The sequence below is a fragment of the Protopterus annectens genome, chromosome 3.part0 (assembly GCF_019279795.1).
Source record: "Protopterus annectens isolate FY-2018-M chromosome 3.part0, PAN1.0, whole genome shotgun sequence".
Classification (NCBI taxonomy): Eukaryota; Metazoa; Chordata; order Ceratodontiformes; family Protopteridae; genus Protopterus; species Protopterus annectens.
This window is the reverse complement of record NC_056731.1, coordinates 458,818,305-458,838,448: the sequence shown is the minus strand read 5'-3', so window position 1 is coordinate 458,838,448 and position 20,144 is coordinate 458,818,305. Positions and strand designations below refer to the sequence as shown.

General features: G+C 40.3%; 1 protein-coding gene across 1 annotated transcript in view; it reads left to right on the top strand.

Annotated features, from left to right (window-relative positions):
• Positions 1–20,144, top strand: part of MARCHF6 (membrane associated ring-CH-type finger 6) — a 2,699,933-nt gene that overhangs the window by 1,905,842 nt on the left and 773,947 nt on the right. The window contains exon 24 of the mRNA XM_044064887.1: positions 1,223–1,360. Within this exon, the coding sequence (XP_043920822.1) occupies positions 1,223–1,360 (138 nt within the window). The remainder of the gene's footprint in view (positions 1–1,222; positions 1,361–20,144) is intronic.

Here is a 20,144-nt window from a genome sequence, read left to right as displayed (position 1 = left end):
CTGCTGATAGTGAGAATACATGCCTGGAAGTCCATCTTTAATTTACTAGAAATAAAACAACAATTCAAGGATTGGCATTCAGGGAAGGAATTGAGAAGCTAGGTTTGTGTTATTTGAAATACAAAAGTTTGGACAGAGACCTGGTTTTAGTCCATATTTTTTTTCTGTATGAATGTGTAGGTTACAGCCTACATCCTGTTGTGCACATCTTGAACTTGACAAAATACACAAATATCAGATCAAGAATTGTGAGATGCTTGAAATGCTAAAGAATAAAGACCGTCAAGACTTGAAATGGCCTTCCCAATAGAATTTGGTTTTCTGATACAGTAGACAACTTTATGGTCTTCCTTGACCAGTGCGTGGGGCAAAATGTACTTAGAATTGTAATTAACGGACTAAATGGAATTCTTTGAAACTCAGTCCCAAATTTTTATTTTGTCCTGTCTTATCACATTAGAAGGACTTCGTTCAGATGTGTGTACACCATTATGTAGGAAATCATTGCATATAAGGAAAGTACGGGTTTGCAGATTAGTATATATGTGGCATGTAGGTGAGAAATAATTAGGAGTTTTGGAATAGAAAAAAAATACTAAACCACATCAGATCTTGTAATAGAGCGTGTTAAGGCTAGTAGGAACAGTGAAGTAAAAGGAAAGGTAGGCACACCACTTGGAAGTGAGGTTGTCGTAGTGTGAGGTTTAGTGCTTTGGTAAATAAAAATGTTTATCCCTGAATTCTTGTAGTTAGAGTAAATAGTTTATACTGTCTGGATTTTATTACCCTTTGGAGCAATTAAGTTAACTTATGAGCTACAGGATGTCAGATGTGTGGTAGGCAGTGTTGGAAGGAGATAATAGAAACACTAGTTTGCTCCACATTGACAAGATTCTTATTGACAAAAGTGAAATATATTCCTAAAAAGAGTAGGTATTGCACATCACTGATCTAGCCTGGTAATGAAGGCTGTGTAGTTATCTTCGGTCGTAAAGTAAGAAAATTTTACTGATTCAGTGTCTTGCCTTTTTATTTTATTGACTTTTTGAGTAGATGGTTAAGGGTAAACATCTTTCATTCTTCATAAGGATTTTGTAAGACTTTTAATTGTTTTCTGGAGTGTCAAGTCAGATATTTTATAAAAATATTGACCTGAAAGCTTATTTTTATTTTAAAAGTGATGCTGCTGTGAGTCAATAGCAATTTTGTTTTATTTTAACAGTGATGCTCCTGTGAGTGAACTTTCTTTGGAGCTGCTACTTCTGCAGGTTGTGCTTCCAGCTTTGCTGGAGCAAGGCCATACGCGGCAGTGGCTTAAAAGTCTTGTTCGTGCATGGACCATTACAGCTGGATATTTGTTGTAAGTACAGTCCAAAGTATTTGCTGAAATTACTTGTTTGCATATGAAGCAAAGGTGACTTGCCAAACATTTCTTCCAGAAATTATAGGCTAGACTGTTAACGGATTTTTTTTTTTTTTTTTGCTTTATCTAATTTCCCATAGTTTCAATTAGCTGAGGCTTCAAGCAAATCAACCAGTTAAAGCTTCAGCTCAGCAAAAACACTTGAAGCATTTTGCAAGGGGGGAGGCAAGTCCTCTTGCGGACCCCCACACCACCTTACTTAGATTTAATAACTCCAGGGAATAGAAGAAATTCCCCACAATATTTCATTGTTAGCATGCAAGTAGGAACTGCACCAGTATGTTTCATATGTGAAAACTAGGATCTGGAGGTTTAACATTGGCAACCTGTGGCAAACTGAAACACATTAGTTGAAACCACGCCCTTTTACATTTAAAGTCTAGACTAATACATTTTGTTTCACCTAGTCCTTTTGTTGTTTTTTGTACTTTCAAGAAAATGATTTACAAGTTCCATTTTGAAAAGGTGTGTTAAAGCACTATAACAGATTGGATATCTTTACCTTAATTGGATTGTTTATCTAGGAACACGTGCTCTTTGGGCACATTGTTAATTGATCTTGCAGTGGTGTGGTTCTCATTTAAGATGTCGCTTCCTTCACAAAACATCTTTTTTTTGCCATTTCAGAATTGATGGCCTTTTCTTCTTTCCTTTTGTTTTCAATTTATTTTGTTTATTTGGTGGAGGCTTGGCGGCTACAGTGGTTAGCGTTGTCGTCTCGCAGCAAGAGGTTTTCCCATTCGATTTGTGGAGTCTTTATGTCCTCCCGATGGTTGTATGACGTTTAAAGACATGCAGATAGGTGCGCGTGTGAATAGGTGTGCTGTCTTTGAAGGTTGGGCATTGGGCTGGCAACTCGGCACCGTAAAATCCACTGCCAATCATTAGCAGACCGGTGTTCCCCTGTGGCGACCCCTAACTGGGAAAAGCCGAAAGACATGGAGGCTTGGATTGTTTCTTTTGACACATTGATGATTAGTTTACAGATGAATTAAAACTAGCCCAGATATATATATATATATATATATATATATATATATATATATATATATATATATATATATTTTTTTTTTTTTTTAATTTTACATTTAACTGGCAGAGTCCAACTGGATAGTATGTCCATTTGTGTGAGAGGGGGGAGAAAAAAAGCCAGAGCAATAAAATCATTAACAAGAGAATAGTAAATATAAAATAGTTAACCAAAGAGTGTATTTGCCAACATTCATAGGCTACATTAATAGATACATGTAATAGAGGTGTTTAACAGCAAGTATAGCAAGAAGATGTAGTAGATAACTTCCATAACTCATTTCTACAGGAGACATACTCTGTCCTTTAGGTTTCTTTACAGTGTTCAGTAATACTATTACCCCATGCCGACATTACAAAAGCAGTAGATAAGCTGTTACTCTAGTTGCTGGAAACAGAGACATATGAGTTACTATCCAGGGGTAGTACAGGTACATGATCTGTGATTCAGGAAGTGTGTTTTTAGTAGAGGTTCATTGTGTTACACTGCTGCAGTCATTACACTTGGGTTATCCTGCCATCAGGCAGTCCCTCAGTCGGCCTGAGTTCCAAAGTCTTGGTCTGGCGTCGGTTGCTGTCGCCTCTTCCCTGACGTCAGTGCGACAGGGGTATATAAGATGCAGCCGACACCATTTTCTTCAGTCTTTCTTGCCGCACGGTGCCCGAAGCAAAAGCAGTTCATAAGTGTCGGTCGGCCGACTCCTGAGATTTTCATTCCGAATCCAGAACCGAAGTCTTCTACAAAGCTAAGTAACCCGTTGGGGAAACTTTTTCTTGCCTCAGACCGATGTCAGTAAAAGTTAATAACTGTATTTCTTGTGGGAAGCAAATACCTCATAAGGATTTCCATTCTTATTGTATCCCATGCCTAGGCCCAGACTACGACGTTACAGGTTGTAGGTTTTGTGCTAGGTTTAACAGGCGCACTATTAAACGTCGGTTTGATTTTGCCTGACATTATTTTGGCAGAAAATTCAATTACACCATGCCGTTGGAACTCCCAATGACCGGAATACACAAAAAGCGCAAAGACAAGGACAGGCATCCAAGGCCCAAAACTGACGACGAAGCCTCTTCTAGGCCAGTCGCCGGTTCTCCAGTTTTCAGCGAGGCGCATTCACAGCCCCTGACCGCTTCTTTAGAATCACAGGCCACCTGTGACTCCCACGTGGAGATGGCTGGGCCTTCGGGCGCACCAGATTTACAGCCTACTGAGACTAAACCTTCAGAGGGATCCGGAGTAGCAGAACAAAACTGTAGCTTCAGAGGGTGTTTTCAGGCCCACTCAGTTAACCATTAAATCTTCTGCTAAGTCTAAAACTCCTTTGAAAACAAAGAAACAAATTCAGCATTCACCAGGACAGGCCTCCATGCCTAATAAACAAATGCTCAAAATGGCCGAAGACTTAATCACTCTGATCAAGGGGGTCCCATCCCCCTCCTGATAAAAGGCCTAGACAGGATGCAGATTATGACTCATCCGACCAGGTATCCATCTCCTCAGATTAATCCTCGGACCTAGGATACTCTTTACCCCCTTATGAGGATTCTGATGCTGAGGAGTCAATTCCTTCAGTCTTTCCGCCAGAGGACTACTCCTTTGGGGGAACCTTGCATACCATGAGGGAGCATTTCCATTGTGAGGGCCAGGATTATTCAGAATCCAAGAAAAGGTTCAGAGATTTCCTTTTATTACCACAACAAAGACCCCTTACTATTCCACCAGTGTTAGATATTGCGGATGATGTGTTTACTGAATCCAGTTTAAATCCTGATTCCTTACCTCCTGCACTAGTTAAGCCAAATAGATACTACAGTCCCTGACTCTCTCAGATTTCTTTTTAAAAGCCCTGCTGCTGACCCTGAAACTATTTCTCAGGGCCCCAAAGGGGTAAATTCCTCTTCAGAAAAGAATCCAGTCCCCTCTGACGGAGATTTCAGAGCATTAGATGGGGGAAGAAAGTATATACATCTGCAACTTTAGCAATGAGGGCCTTAAATTGCCAGTTTCACATGCTAAAATATCAGCAATATTTGATGTCTCAGTTGAAACAAAAAATGCTTCTAAACTCAGATCCTCCTAATTATAAAGAAATGCAGGATTTATTGCATGCAGCTGAACAAGTGGGAAAACATACTTTGCAATGTGGTTTTGATTCATTAGAGGCCTCCTGTAGAGCAGCAGTTACAGGATCTGTCATTAGAAGACATGCTTGGTTAAAAGAACAGACGTTACCAAATCATGTTAAAGCAAAATTATTGGATGCACCTTTGCAGCAGAATGTTTTATTTGGAGTTAAGGCAGAAGAGGTATTAAAGAAAATGGAGGATAAGGCAAAATCTATGCAAACGGTGAAGGATTTCCTACAGGTGCAGCCACCTCGATTTAGCAGAAATTGGCCAACAAAGAATTGGTCTTTTCCAGTTACAGACAAACCTCAAAGGGACAGATAGATGTCCAAGAGGTAGAGGTTAACCACAAGGTCCTTAGAGGCCTCGACAATGGGGTGCATCAACCCAGAAAGAAGGGGAAGACAGGCCTCAACCTTATAAAAAACAGCCCCAATGACTTCCCACTACAGCTGCCAAACAGTTCTCTCTTGACAGCCCCCTTGGGAGGAAAACTGGCACTTTTCTGTCACAATTGGCATATGATCGCCAAAGACAAATGGGTTCTCAACATTGTATCTCAAGGTTACAGGTTCCACTTTCACACTCTGCCAAGGTTAAAAGGAATTCCCAAAAGTGGCTGGACACAGATTCCCCGAACTCAAGTTGTGAAGATAACCAAGCGAAGACCAAGTTCTTCCTTTGTCACACAGGTTTATTATAAAAACACGCCAACACAGAATACAGAACTCAATGCAATGGTTAAGCGCTTTCATCTGGAATAACCACATTTCTTCAGATTCTTCTAAGGTTAAAAGGAATGCCAAACCTGACACCAAATCAATGGGCAGAGGCTCAAAGACAAATTACAGCACTCATGGCCATGAGAGCTATTCAAAAGGTACCAACACAGGAGCAAGGACAAGGATTTTACTCAAGACTCTTCCTGGAGGCCCATTCTGGATCTTTCTTCTCTAAACACTTACCTAGACATTCCAAAATTCAAAATGTTGACACTACAGCAGCTTCTTACCATGCTGGGCAAGAAAGCTTGGCTTGTAACTTTGGACCTCAAGGAGGCATACCTGCATGTCCCTATCAGAGAGAATTGTGGAAGATACTTCAGATTCATAGCTGGTTCAATGCACTACCAATTCTCTGCACTGCCCTTTGGCTTATCTACTGTGCCCAGGGTCTTCACAAAGTGCCTGGCACCAGTAATTGCATCTTGCAGACAGAAAGGAATTCAAATTTATCCGTACCTGGACGACTGCCTGATTCAAGCGGAGAGCAAGGATATTCTTCTAAAGTATCTGGCGTTTGTAAAAAAGTTAAGTTGCATAGGGTACACAGTAAACGAAAAGAAGTCAAAACTAGTGCCCTCACAAGAGATAATATTCCTGGGTGCCAGCTTAAATACAACAGCCCAGATGGCTTCTCACGCCAGACAAGCAAGGACAACTGACTCCATATTTTCAATTGATGGCAGCAAAGACCCAACTCCCTGCAAGAAAAATTCTGCAGGCCTTGGGTTACATGGCATCTTGCATACTACTAATTCCATATGCCAGACTGCATATGTAACAAGAAGTAATCACTTTGAGTTAGCTAACAGGAAATATTTTATCAAGTACAAACTTGATAGCAACTCAAAAAGCTTAGTGTACTTAGCTACGTGTAAAATTTGTAACGCTTTTTACTTGGGAAAGACCGATCGCAGACTTCGAGATAGGATTTATGAGCATATTTACGCTATCTCGAAAAATAAGTGCGACAACGCGCTAGCTAAACATATTAATGTCAATCCGGATCACTGTTTTAAGTTTTTAGCTATAGATAGGTAGGATGTGACATTAGAGGTGGTCCAACTTCTATTCAATTAGAATGTCGAGAACTGGAGTGGCAGCTCCTCTTGAATGCTTTTTGTGTCCCTGGTTTGAACGACAATTGTAACATCTCTTGTCTGTTGAAACTGAGGAGTGTTTTAAGATAATTAATTATTTTTAAAAATGTTTTTGAAAACCAGTATAAAAGTTTCCATTAGTCTAATACAAATATACTGTTTAGGCTAGTCACATACTGACTAACCAATAGAGACTTTGTGTTCCAATATCTGTATTTTGCGTATCTGACTTACTTGAGGATAGATTACCACGAGAATAGTTAGAAGTATATTTTAAAATTTACTAACTAAGTATGTATTTGTTACTTTTGATCTTATTTAATGACGTATTCGAGTTTCCTGCCTTGTTTGTTCAGGTGCTCGCAGTTGCTTGTATCTTTAACTTTGTGTGAACTTTTGATTGGTCAACAGCACTGTACTGCCTCTGGGCAGAACTTTTTAAAAACTTTAAAAGTTTTTAGTGACATTTTTTATATATCCTTTCTGAAGAAGTTTCCCATTTTGGTGAGACGAAAACGTGTCTTGTGATAATAAACTTGTGATACATTAAATTTATATCACCACGTATTACTGTGTAGTTTTACCCACTCTTGGACTGCTTGGCTCCTATCGTTTATCTGAGTTCATGGAGTTCTGTACATACCTTCACCAATCATTACCATTTGCCTCTTTACTCAAAATCCAGAGCTGGCTTTGCCACTGCAGTGTTGCAGGGTCTTATAGCCACCCCTAATGCCTTATAGAACCAGCCACCCTACCTCAGCTTTGGGATTCTACCCAAATGTAATGACTGCAGCAGTGTAACACGATGAACATAGTACAGTTTTGTACCTACCATAAATGTAGATGTTCGAGTGTAGACACTGCTGCAGTCCAGGTTACCCTCCCTTCTTCCCCTCTTACTTGCTGGTTAATACCTAAGTCTTCTACCCTTTACTACCTATGGGGAGTATTTGCTGGTAACTGAAAGTTTTTGATTGCTTTTCATATGTATGTTTTATTAGCAATTTGCATTGCCAACCTTTTTGGGGGCACCTGACATCTGGGGCAAGAAAAATTAAATAAAATGGCGTCTGCTGCATCTTGTATACCCCTGTCGCACTGACGTCGGAGAAGAGGCTACAGCAACCGACGCCGGACCACGATTTTGGAACTCAGGCCGACTGAGTAACCGCCTGACGGCAGGATAACCCAAGTGTAATGACTGCAGCAGTGTATACAGTCGAACATCTACATTTATGGTAGGTACAAAACTGCACTTTTTTTGAATGGAGTGGTGGAGTTATTTATTATGTGGGCTGGAAGGGAGTTCCAGATTTTAGAGGTGTAGTGGCTATAAACAGATCTACCTGCCTCATTTTTAAAGTTTGTTACCTTAAGGAGGTGTTGGGTACTTGATCTCAGGGATCTGGTAGTGGTGTAAGTCTGGAGTAGTTGCTGCAGGGCTGGTGTGTTGCCTGAATGATTTAGTACTTCATGAGCAAGTGCTAGTTGGCTAACTTGAAGGGTCCAGGGGAGTTCTAGCCAGTTGAGTTTTTTGAGGCTTTCACAATGGTGGGTTCTAGAAAGAGATCTTGTGGCGAATCTGGCTATTTTATTGTAGCAGCTATCTAGTTTGTTGAGCTCAGTTTTCCGGATATTGTTAAGCACAGGGGAGGTGTAAAGTAGGGTCGATAGGAGGTGTGCCTGGCTGTAGTAACCTTAGAGTGACTGGTGAGAAACTGTTGCGATAGAGTAGGCCCATTTTTCTGTGGATTCTTTTATGGGTCTGGGAGATATGAGTGTCAAATTTAAGGCCATTGTCAATTTTGAGGCCTAGCAGTTTGACGTGACTGCTGGGTGTGATGGTGGTGATGTTATGAGAGGAGAGTGTAAAGTTAGTTGAGGGGGGAGGAGATCTGTGAGGTCTGAAGAGGAGTAATTTAGTTTTGTCTGGGTTTAGAATGAGGTTTTGGTTAGTGATCCATGTTTATGCCAGGGAAAAGCATTCTTGTGTTAGGGAGAGGAGGTGGTCAAGGGAGTTGGCTGCACAGATAATGGTGGTTTCATCTGCATATTGGACTAATTGAGGCTTTGGGTATGGTGGATGGTAGTTGATTAGTAAATAGGTAAAGAGTCGAGGACCCAGGATGGAGCCTTGGGGTACCCCTAGGGAGACAGGCAATAAGGGAGAAAGTTGATTTTGCCATTTTACAGCGTGTTGCCTACCATCTAGGTAGCTTGTTAAACCAAGAAATAGTAGAGAAGCTGAGATTGTGTGGTTAGTGTATGAAGAAGCTTTTCATGGTTGACCATGTCAAAGGCTTTAGATAAGTCTAAGAGAGTTGCAGATACTAGCAGTCCATTATTTCTTTGGTTATTGACGGTATTAGTGAATGATGCAAGTGCGGTGGTGGTGCTATGGAAGGGTCTGAAACCATGTTGCTGAGTGGATAGTAATTTGTTTTCTAAGACGTTTTGATAGGGGGGATAGTAAAGCTATAGGTCAATAGTTACCAAGTTCTATAGAGGTACCCCCTTTGTGCGGTGGTGTAATATGTGATATTTTCCAAAGATGGGGTACTTTGCACTCTGAGATAGATCTGTTTATTAATATGGAGACAGGTTAGGCTTTTGCTTCAGCTGCTAGTTGCAGATATTCGGAAGGTATATTATTGGCAGCTGTAGAGGCTGGCCTAAGCTTTAGTAGTAATTTTTGTATGATTTTGGTTGGCACTGGGTTGAAGGTGAAGATGGGGTAACTGAGATTTGTTTGGGTGAAGAGGGTGTTTTAGATGGGGATGGGTTGTTGGGACTTAGTTGGTGGTTGGCTAGGTTTTGGATAGTTTCTGTGAAGAATTTGTTGAGCTGAGTGGGGATGTTGTCATGGTTGTTCACTATTTTGGGGGTGGGGGTGGTGGTTTTCCCTGGTTGCAGTACGGTGTTGACCGCAGCCCAGAACCTTTTTGGGTTGTTAATATATTTATTCTGCATATTTTGGTAGTAGGAGATTTTGTCTGTTTTAATAAGTTGTTTGACTTTGTTACGTAACTGACGGTATGTTTTTGTCTATTTGGGATTTCCTTTTATGAAAGTTTGTCCATGCTTTGTTCCTATCTCTGAGTAATGTTTTAGTATTTAAAGTTAGCCAAAGTGCATGTTTAGTTCTGATTCTTGTAGTTCTAGGAGGGGCTTGGTGGTTAAGTATGTTAATGAAGGTAGTATTGAAGTATAGTACTGCTTTATCAAGGTCCAGAGTTTTTAGGGGGGTCCAGTTACATAGTTTTAGGTCATTATTGAAGTTGAGTTGGTCGAAGTTTTTTCTATTCCTACATTTCCTGACAGTTTCTTGGGTCAGTTGGGGAGTTTTGCTTCTTATTAGAAATGTAGGTGGGTGGTCGCTGAGGGCATCTGGCAGGCAGGCAGCCAGCGTGAGATATATGGGAAGGACGATACACTAGTATCCAGTCTAGTATAGATTGATGTTTGGTTCTTTTGTCTGTTCTGGTGGGGGAAGTTATTAGTTTGGTTAGTTCATGTAGGTTGATACGGGATACAGGGTTTAGACTGGAGCAGTTGTCCCAGTCAATATTAAGGTCGCCTAATAGGATGTTTTCTTGGGGAAGGGTGTTGGTTATCCATTCTACTAGTTTTTCTGTGATGGTAATATTATTCCCTGGGGGGGATGTAGCATCCTATAATGTTGATGGTGGGGTCTATATCAGAACATTGAAGTATTAAAACTTCGAATGTTCTGATATTGAACACTATTCAGTGAACGCTAAGAATAGCGAAGCTGCAGAACAGAGAATTCTTTCCTCAGGAAAGAATTTGGTTGGTTGTTTCTGTGGCTTCGCTATTCTTAGTGGTGTGGTAGAAAATTACGGGTTGGGTTCAGGTAAGTGTGCGATTGTACGTTAGGGTTAGGGGCGGGTTAAGTGAGTTAGGGTTAGGGTGCGGGTTAGGCGTGTGTGCGATAGTGACAGACCTTAGGGTTAGGGGCGGTTTAAGTGAGTTAGGGAGTGGGTTAGGTGAGTGTGCGATAGTGATGGACCTTAGGGTTAAGGTAAGTGGGTAGATATTAGTGTATGTTTAGTTTAGTGTAGCGTTAGATGTAGGAATTTAAGTGTATGTGTGTTGTTGCTGTTTGTTTGTGTGTGTGTTTTGTGTGTGTTTTGTGTGTGTTTTGTGTGTGTTTTGTGTGTGTTTTGTGTGTGTTTTGTGTGTGTTTTGTGTGTGTTTTGTGTGTGTTTTGTGTGTGTGTTTCGGAGCAGCAAATTTTTTCCATGGGAAAAAAGTTGCTGTTCTGAATGTTCGATATTTTCATGTTTAGATGTTTTGGGGCCGATGAAATAGCGTTAGTTATTTTCATCTTTTAATAACATGATATAAACGCTTGATGTGTTTGTGGGTTAAGTTGCAGTTTAGTGCGGATGAGTTCAGTGTTATCGAAGTCTGGGGTTATGTCATGTGTAGTGTTTCTAAGATAAGGTGAGTTTTATATAGTATTGCTACTCCTCCACCCCTTTTTCCTACTCTGTGATTTCTAATTGTATTGTAGCCTGGTGCTGTGATTTCATTATCTTGAATTAGGGGCTTAAGCCAGGCCTCTGTCAGAATGACAACATCTGGATTATAAAAGGAGATTAAGGCATGGAGGTCATGGACCTTGTTTAAGATGCTTCTGATATTTAGATTTGAGTGAATGAGTTTGTGGGCCTTTGGAGTAGTCTGTATTTAGGTCTGGGATTGGGCTATCTGGACTGAGTGGGCCTGGGTTGGGGTGTATGTCATCGCAGCATACTAGTGCTGTTTTCAGGTATACATAAAGTTTGACTAGTTTGTTGATGAGTTTTGTGTAATTAAGAGTGGTGTGGGATTGGCTATTTGATGGGCATAGCTTCTGTCTGAGGTGGTGAATTATGGTGGTTTATTAGTTGTATGGGGTTAGTTGTAAATATGGTATGGGGTTTGGAGTATTGGGGGATGTTTTTATATAAGGAATGAATAGTGTGTAGGTAAGTGGTGTTTGGTAACTGGTAATGGTGGTTAGCAGAGTGAGGGAAGTGATGTAAATGGTATATAGTAGGAGTTGAGTGTGTGAGGGTCGAGATGGTGATATGGTGTAGGGGAGAAATACCTAGTGTCAATATTGTTAGGACCACCCTAAGGTACAATGTACAATAGCCCCGACAAAGGAAAAAGGTGACTGAACAATACTAAAAACTGCAGTAAAATGTATCTGAATGGCAAAAAGTGTTAAAGCACAATCCACATCAGATATATGAATATAATTATAAAAAGTGATGTATAGTCCAATGTGAGATATTCATCTAGAAATAAGTTATAGCCGTATAATAATTCATATCCTGAATATACCCAAGTAGGTTGGTAGCAAAAACAATCAAAAATGCAAATCTTGATTATGAATACTAACTGTTTATATGTGTCTAATGATAGACAACCAAAAATATAAAATTGTAAATCATGTCCAAAACAAGTAGTGCCATAAGCATGTTGCTGCAATATATCCGATAAATCTATCGGGGAAAAAAAATGAAATATGAACAAATAGACAAATACTCCAGGCTTAAAATGACTAATGCTGATTATTAACTGTCATCATAAAATGAACTAGTTAGTAAATGCTGGCCGAAAATGAGGCTTAGGTAAGTTAAAAAATGACAAAAACTAAAATGGTATAATGTCCCACAATGTTTAATAGTCCAAAACAATAAAATAAATGTCCAATGCTGGTAAATAGCAAACTGCTTCAATTTACTAATTATAATAAGACAAACCAGCGAGAAGGAATAGATGATTCAAAAGAACATGACTGGCAGTCACAGAGCAGCCCACTTGAATGAATAATGCCTGCAACCCAGGCTGTAGGAATAAATGGCTCAAATCAGTTCAAAATATAAAGAAAGAAAATAGTTCAGTGTCCCACAATGTGTGTTGATTGTCCAAATCAATGTCCACTGCTGGTTATTATAGTTTCCACTTCAATTTACTGATGAACTAAAACAAACCAGCAAAAAATAAGTGTCTCACAATACCTGTAGGTGATCTAAAGGAGCAAAATGGTAGTCACCGAGCAGCCACCTTGAGTGCGTAACAGCTGCAGCCCGAGCTGTAAAAATACCACTTGGGACAAGACCATCCAGAAAAGGTAGCAGTCACTGTATTTCAAAGTTGAAGGGCTCTTCCAAGAGAGAATCCAATGGCCGACCTTCTTCTCTGCCACTGTTAACATTATCTCCTGATAAAAGTACTCTTAAGTAAAGCCCAAAACTGGAACTGTGTCCTCCAACATTAACTCTAGTCTACCTAAATGCTAGGGCTTGTTTCCAGATCGAAGAGTCCTTTAGCTACTAGCAACTTTCAAAGTAACACAATGCAGAATGCCTTTGTGTTCTACAGTAAGTCCAGCCTTGGTGACTTTCCACCACTTGGGACATATTTTCTAACTCAAAATCCGCACCTTGTGCCAGGTTCATCACTGCTACTTTTTCTTTCTTTCTTTCGTTTTGATAAATGGGTAAGTAGACTGCTTTAAAATCCCTTTTCAGCTATGACCCTCTTCAGCAAACCAGTCGTTTATTGCTCTTCAGATTTCCCAGTGAAGTAAACAGTTCAAGCTTTACAGTTTGCATACGTTATTTTTCTGGCATTTAAGGTGTGATACTGCTCGTTCAGTCTTTACTGATTTTCAAAAACAGCTCTTAAAACACGTGTCATACCCAGCCATCATGACAGTATATATTTTATATATATATATATATATATATATATATATTTTTTTTTTTTCTGTCTTTAGGCATTCCACAACATCAGGAATTGTGAACAGTACCAAAACTGCAACATTGTCTATGGTTAGATGAGACTTTTTAAAGAAAACGTGTTGCATAGAGAGAGAGACTGTCTGTCAGGAACATATCACTGTGGTGGAGGAGAAAGTCTGAGAAAACAGGAACATCTGAGATCCACCAGAGAAAGTATTAGACTCTTATTCAACTAGGGGCTCACCTAGAGAGACCACATAGGTGTATATGACTCTGGAGGAGTTTTGCAGTAGGTACCTCTTGGTGCTTTGTCCTTTAGTTTTCATTTGTTCCCATACGTGAGTGCCTGTATCCCTCAAGACAGTATGTTATAATGAGTGTTCAGGCCTTGGGGATTCTGGTCTTTCGGCTTGCATAGTTCCACTCTCGAGCTTAACATTTTGTAGGACAATTCACATTAAAAATTCACATTTTTGATGGCTAAAATGGTAGAACCTCTGCTGTATTTGTCAAAACACTAACCAGGGCCTAACCCTGGCACTGTCTTTATTTCCCAAGATGGCCGATAAGCATTTTTGCAAATGCCAGCCCATCTATTTGATGAGTTCATCGGCTCCCTGAAGAGGCCGGCTGTGAAAGGGTGCTCATTTTGAAGTTTAGCAGGAGGTACACTTTTATGATGCTACATAGCTGGGCCATATCGCTTAGAATGGAAATGGTCTCACTTTGGCCCATAAGACCTTAGTTTGCCTAGCTTCTGCAGCTTGAAGAAATGGGTATGAGCAGGCTTTGGACTGAGCATTGGTTTGCCCATACATTTTTTTTTTTGGTGTGGGGGAGGGGGTTGGTTTTGATTGTCTAATCACCACAGTGCAAGATGAAGCTTACATGATGGCAATGAACAAGGCCAGGAATGTACACATGAGTTGGTGATTTTAAGCTGCTGATGGTTTTATTTATTTATTTTTTTTATTTAACATTTTGTTAACCGTGGAAGGCCGACTTGGAACGAAGCCAATTTTCAGTGGAGGCCAGGGGAGAAATGCTCCAGATGCATGTCTTCGTAACGTGGGAGAAAACTGGAGCAGCCGGAGGAAAGCCAGACGAACACAGGGAGGACATGCAGACTCCACACAGAAGGCACCTCAGCCGAGAATCAAACCGAAGAACTTCTTGCTGTGAGGCAACAACGTTAGCGCTGCACCACTGCGCCGTCCCTGGTATGGTCCTCATTTGTTTGTGGATGGAAACAGGCATATCCCCCGTGAGGATATAGTATGCCCCATGGTAATGGTAGTGTGGCTATTTATGTCCTACCATTATGGAGTGGATATAGATCCTTAAGAATGTTGTTGCTGTGATCCCAGTGAAAGTACAGACCACCTCCATGGCTGCCTGGCTCTGTTAGCTATCACCTTCATGCTGGTGCTAACAGTATAAAGTGGATGAATGGGCACAGGACTATGCTGTCAGAAGAGAAAGGTAGCCCCAAGTTATCAGTAATGCACAGTAGTATGAGTTGCTAGTACAACATATGTATTATCAGCACACTCCGTACTATACATAGCACATGTACATCACAACAGTGGCAGTATGAGCAGCACTTATGTGAGTCAGTAAGGCAGTATGAGTGAAATCAACATGAAGTGAGTCAAAAGGTGGTGAAATGAGGTGTAGTAGGGATAGTGGTGAGAAATAGCAGGTCAAGGGAAGGAGGAGGATAGCAGTGGTAAGGAGGAGTTGTCAGATTAGGGGATTAGCAAGAGATGGAACAGGAGCGGATAAAGAGGGGGATATGGCAGAAGCAGACGACGTGATATATTCGTAAGATAGAGCTCGATAATAGACATTGAAGTAGGGCTTATTTCTTCTAGATGCAAGAGATAGCTATACCTCCTCAACAGGTAGCTTGAAGTGTCTCTTGACCATTGGAACAGACTGATCCTTTTCCTAATAATAGGAGAGTAATAATTTCCAACATAGAAGTCTTTCGATTAGTATTTGCCATTTAAAGATTGTGTGTGTCCTGTGATGGGCTGGTGCCCCAGTGAAGTTGCATTTCAGTGCTTTGTGCCCAGTGAGTGGCGGCGCTCCTGACCTTGCATTGGATGAAGTGAATAATCAGTGATCAAATGAATGGATGAATACTAGAGATATGACTTCTGCAGACTTAAATGTTAATGCAGCCTCATGTTGGCATAGCATCATGAAACCTGAGCCTTTAGGGAGACAAATGTCTTTATATTTGCTTAATTTTTTGTAGGTTTCATTTGTTGTAGGCTACAAATTCAGCTACTGGTTATCAAGAATTCACTAAAAAACACCTTTTGTAATTCTGACAACCAAAATTAAAATCCTCATTGTGAGAAGTCTTACTTCAGTAATGGGGAAATGCCTGCTAAAGTCATTGTTACTTTATCATGGAATATTTATTATGCTGTGAGTTAAAGTGAAAGTTAGAATTAGTATACTTTTAGCAGGGGATGTCGAGGGTGTCATTTCCCATATTTTGGGTGTGGGTGTATGTCCTGCAGAAATGCTTTAGTGTTGTAGCAGTGACTTCTGCAATTGCCTGGTTAAGGAATGGAATTGCACTTAATATTTTGCTGTTTTGAGTCTTACATGTGTGACAGGTAACCTCTGTATTTATTTATTTACTAGGAACCAAAAACAGCAAAACCAAAACTCCGTGAACTCAGACAGATAAACGATAGGAGCCAAGCAGTCCAAGAGTGGGTAAAACCACACAGTAATACGTGGTGATATAAATTTAACTTATCACAAGTTTATCATCACAAGACATGTTTTCGTCTCACCAAAATGGGAAACTTCTTCAGAAAGGATATATAAAAAATGTCACTAAAAACTTTTAAAGTTTTTAAAAAGTTCCGCCCAGAGGCAGTACAGTGCTGTTGACCAATCAAAAGTTCACACAAAGTTAAAGATACAAGCAACTGCGAGTATCTGAACAAACAAGGCAGGAAACTCGAATACGTCATTAAATAAGATCAAAAGTAACAAATACATACTTAGTAAATTTTAAAATATACTTCTAACTATTCTCGTGGTAATCTATCCTCAAGTAAGTGAGATACGCAAAATACAGATATTGGAACACAAAGTCTCTATTGGTTAGTCAGTATGTGACTAGCCTAAACAGTATATTTGTATTAGACTAATGGAAACTTTTATACTGGTTTTCAAAAACATTTTTAAAAATAATTAATTATCTTAAAACACTCCTCAGTTTCAACAGACAAGAGATGTTACAATTGTCGTTCAAACCAGGGACACAAAAAGCATTCAAGAGGAGCTGCCACTCCAGTTCTCGACACTCTAATTGAATAGAAGTTGGACCACCTCTAATGTCACATCCTACCTGATCTATAGCTAAAGCTGAGGATAGATTACCACAAGAATAGTTAGAAGTATATTTTAAAATTTACTAAGTATGTATTTGTTACTTTTGATCTTATTTAATGACGTATTCGAGTTTCCTGCCTTGTTTGTTCAGGTGCTCGCAGTTGCTTGCATCTTTAACTTTGTGTGAACTTTTGATTGGTCAACAGCACTGTACTGCCTCTGGGCAGAACTTTTTAAAAACTTTAAAAGTTTTTAGTGACATTTTTTATATATCCTTTCAGAAGAAGTTTCCCATTTTGGTGAGACGAAAACGTGTCTTGTGATAATAAACTTGTGATACGTTAAATTTGTATCACCACGTATTACTGTGTGGTTTTACCCACTCTTGGACTGCTTGGCTCCTATCGTTTATCTGTCAGAGTTCACAGAGTTTTATTTATTTATTTACTGTTTTATTTTTAGTTTTGTTTCTCCCTCAGTTTATGAAGTGTTAAGTTTCTTCATGTAGCCGTTTTTCTAAGTGTTTTGTCTGTGCTTTTAGTGTTAGGAGTTCTAAGATGTTCTTCATAGTCCGTGTTGCACTACTGATTCTTGGGTCTTCCTGTCATGCAGAAGCCTGTGACTGGCCCAATTTCCAGACTCTTTGTCATCCCTAATTGACGGATGTCCGAGGGCCTATATCTGGACTTCAGTGTATAAGAGGGGTTGTCTGTTGGTGCCATCTTCAGTTCTTTCTAGCCGTGCAGTCCGATGCGCTACTCAGTTTTATCTAATGCTCCCCAGTCCATTGGTCAACTAATTTTTTTCAGTTTCCTGCAACCTGCTTTCAGTTAAGTACTCTGATTAAAATTTATTTTATTTAATGCTTAAAAAAGTCAATAGCTGCTTGAAGTGTGAGAAGCAAATCCCATGTGAAGATTTCCAGAGGAGATGTATTAAATTTGTGGCAGCAAGTGTACACTACCAATTCTGTGCTTTACCATTTGGCTTATCCACTGCTCACATTTTTTTTCATCAAATGCATAGTTCTGGTTATAGCCGATTGCAGAACAGTAGGGGTTCATGTTTACTCTTACCAGGGTGAATGGCTCATCCAGGAGAAAATCCATCCTGGAACTTAAAGCAGCCCTGCAACTCACCATGGATGATTTCAAGAGGATAGGCCTCACTGTCATCCTCTACAAGTCTCAAAATGGCATCCTGAATCTTAGTTGTTACCTTTGCAAAGCTACACAGAAGAAAACTCCAGAAGTTTAAAAAAAAAAAAAAAAAAAAAAAAAAAAGACTTTGGAACAGCATTGTCCCCTAGAAACCCTGGTACTGCTTCTCTCCACCTAAAAAGGAGTTAACTTGGTAAAAGACACCACCCTGTAGAACTCAGAAGCAAATTTCTTCTTACCAGAGATGGACAAAACCATCGTCTTACACAGTTCAGAAATAGCCTGGGGAGAAAACGTGGGACCCCCTAAAGGTGCAGGGTATCTGGACCTCAGAACAAAGGAAATTGTACATAATGGTGTTTTTAGATACAAAAACTTTTTAAAGACTTGAGCCCAGGAACAGCATAGTTTGGGGCAGATAACACAGCAGGGGACACTCATTCATACTCCGGTACAGTCTGGCAATAAAGATTTGACTCTTAGCACTAGAATTGCAGCTGACACTAATAGCCTACAGCCTGGGCCAGAACAACAGCATAGTAGACTCACTGAGTTGGGACCTACTGGACACCAATAAATAAGATACTAAAGAGAGTGAGCTTCCTGGACCTCACCCTTCAGTGGGGAAACCCCAGTATAGATCTTTCTACCTCTCATCAGAACAGACAACTACAAAGATTCTGCTCCCGAACACAGCAGTCAGGGACATGGAGGGCAGATGCCATCTTCAAATGGACAGACCTCTTTCTGTATTCTTTACTTCCTTATAAAAGTAAGATCGGACAGAATATGATCATATCTCTCTTCTGGCCAAGGCAGCACTTGTTCTCCCTTCAGTTAACCATCACTGATGGGAAGTACTGTATTCTTCCAGTGGTGATAGATCTACTCAACCAGCTGAACAGGCATGTCATTCATCCATCCACTCCTGAACACGTACACACTAACAGCATGGAGGATTGGATTTTAACTCTGAAAAATGCAGGCTACTTTGCTGAGGTGCCGTTTGTCCTGCGAGATGCAAGTCGGACTACTAACAAATCATGCTTATTCAAATGATTAAAGGTATTCTTTGTTTCAGGTCAAAGGTGTGACACTTCCTCATGCGGGTATTAATATAGTGTTGGAATATATTAAGATGCATGCTTCAGCCATCTCTGCCTACCTCCCCTGCTTCCTCCCTATCTGATCTCACTCCACCTGAACAGTTTTTAAAATAGATACAAGACCTCCCATGGAAAAAAAATGTTCCTACTTGGGACTTGAACTATGTATTAGAAAAACTTACTTTGATACCTTTTAGCCATCAGCTTCTCCTTCTGTAAAAGTGGTGACTTGGAAGACCACCCTACTGATAGCAGACACTTCAGCCAGCCGGGTCTCAAAACTACAAGCCCTGATGTGCAAGGAACAGTTGTTTTTCCCAAGGATAGAGTTAACCCTCAGAACTAAATCCTCCTGTATGTTCAAGGTATCAGAACTGTTCTTGAGTCAGCTATTCACCTGCCAGTGTTTTTTTTCTAAATTCCCGAAACAAAGCTGATCAAATCTTAATATTCCTTGGATGTGCACTGGCAGATCAGTTTTTACTGTAATAGAACAAGGTTCCCATTTAAAGCAGAGCAAGTGTTAGTTGCCTTTGCAGAAGGGAAAGAGGGTAGACCTGTGTCCAGAAAGATCATTTCAAAATGGATAGCCAGTTGTATTGCCTTCTGTTATGCTCATCTTGGAAAGCCATTACCAGCTTATGTCATGCTCACTCCATGTGAAAAAGAGCATCCACCACTGCCTTCCTAAAAGGTGTCCCTACACAGGCCATCTTGGAGTTTACTAGGACTTGTTTACACCTTTACCAAGCATGTGCATTTAGGCACTCTATCCAGGGCTTGGGCTGCTATCCTGCAGAACTTGCTATCCCAAGAGCCACCAGAAAGCCTGCCTCCCCCAGCTTGTAGCTTTGCGAGTCCTCAAGAATCAGTACTGCAACACTGACTATGAAGAAAGTACCACAGATGTTACACTTACCATAATTGTACCTGTTCAAGTAGATCAGTGTTGCCGTACAAATTTTCTCCCTCCTACCCTTCTGTCTTCTAGGCTTGCCCTCATGCCTGGGCATTTTTTTTTAGGCTGGTATCTTTTATCCAGAATTATCCCCTACCTTTACATCTAGTCCATGGTTTGAACTTTATCTTACTTGTCATAAAACTTTGACAGCTGAAAGGGTCGTGTTATCCTAAGACATCATACTGACTATTATAGCCTAGAAAGACCTGAGGATGGTGCTGACGGATGCCCTTCTTGTACCCCGACATCCAGGCATCAGTCCTCAGCTAGGGATGATGTAAAGACTCTAGGAATAGGGCTGGTTGCGGGCTTCTGCATGGTAGGAA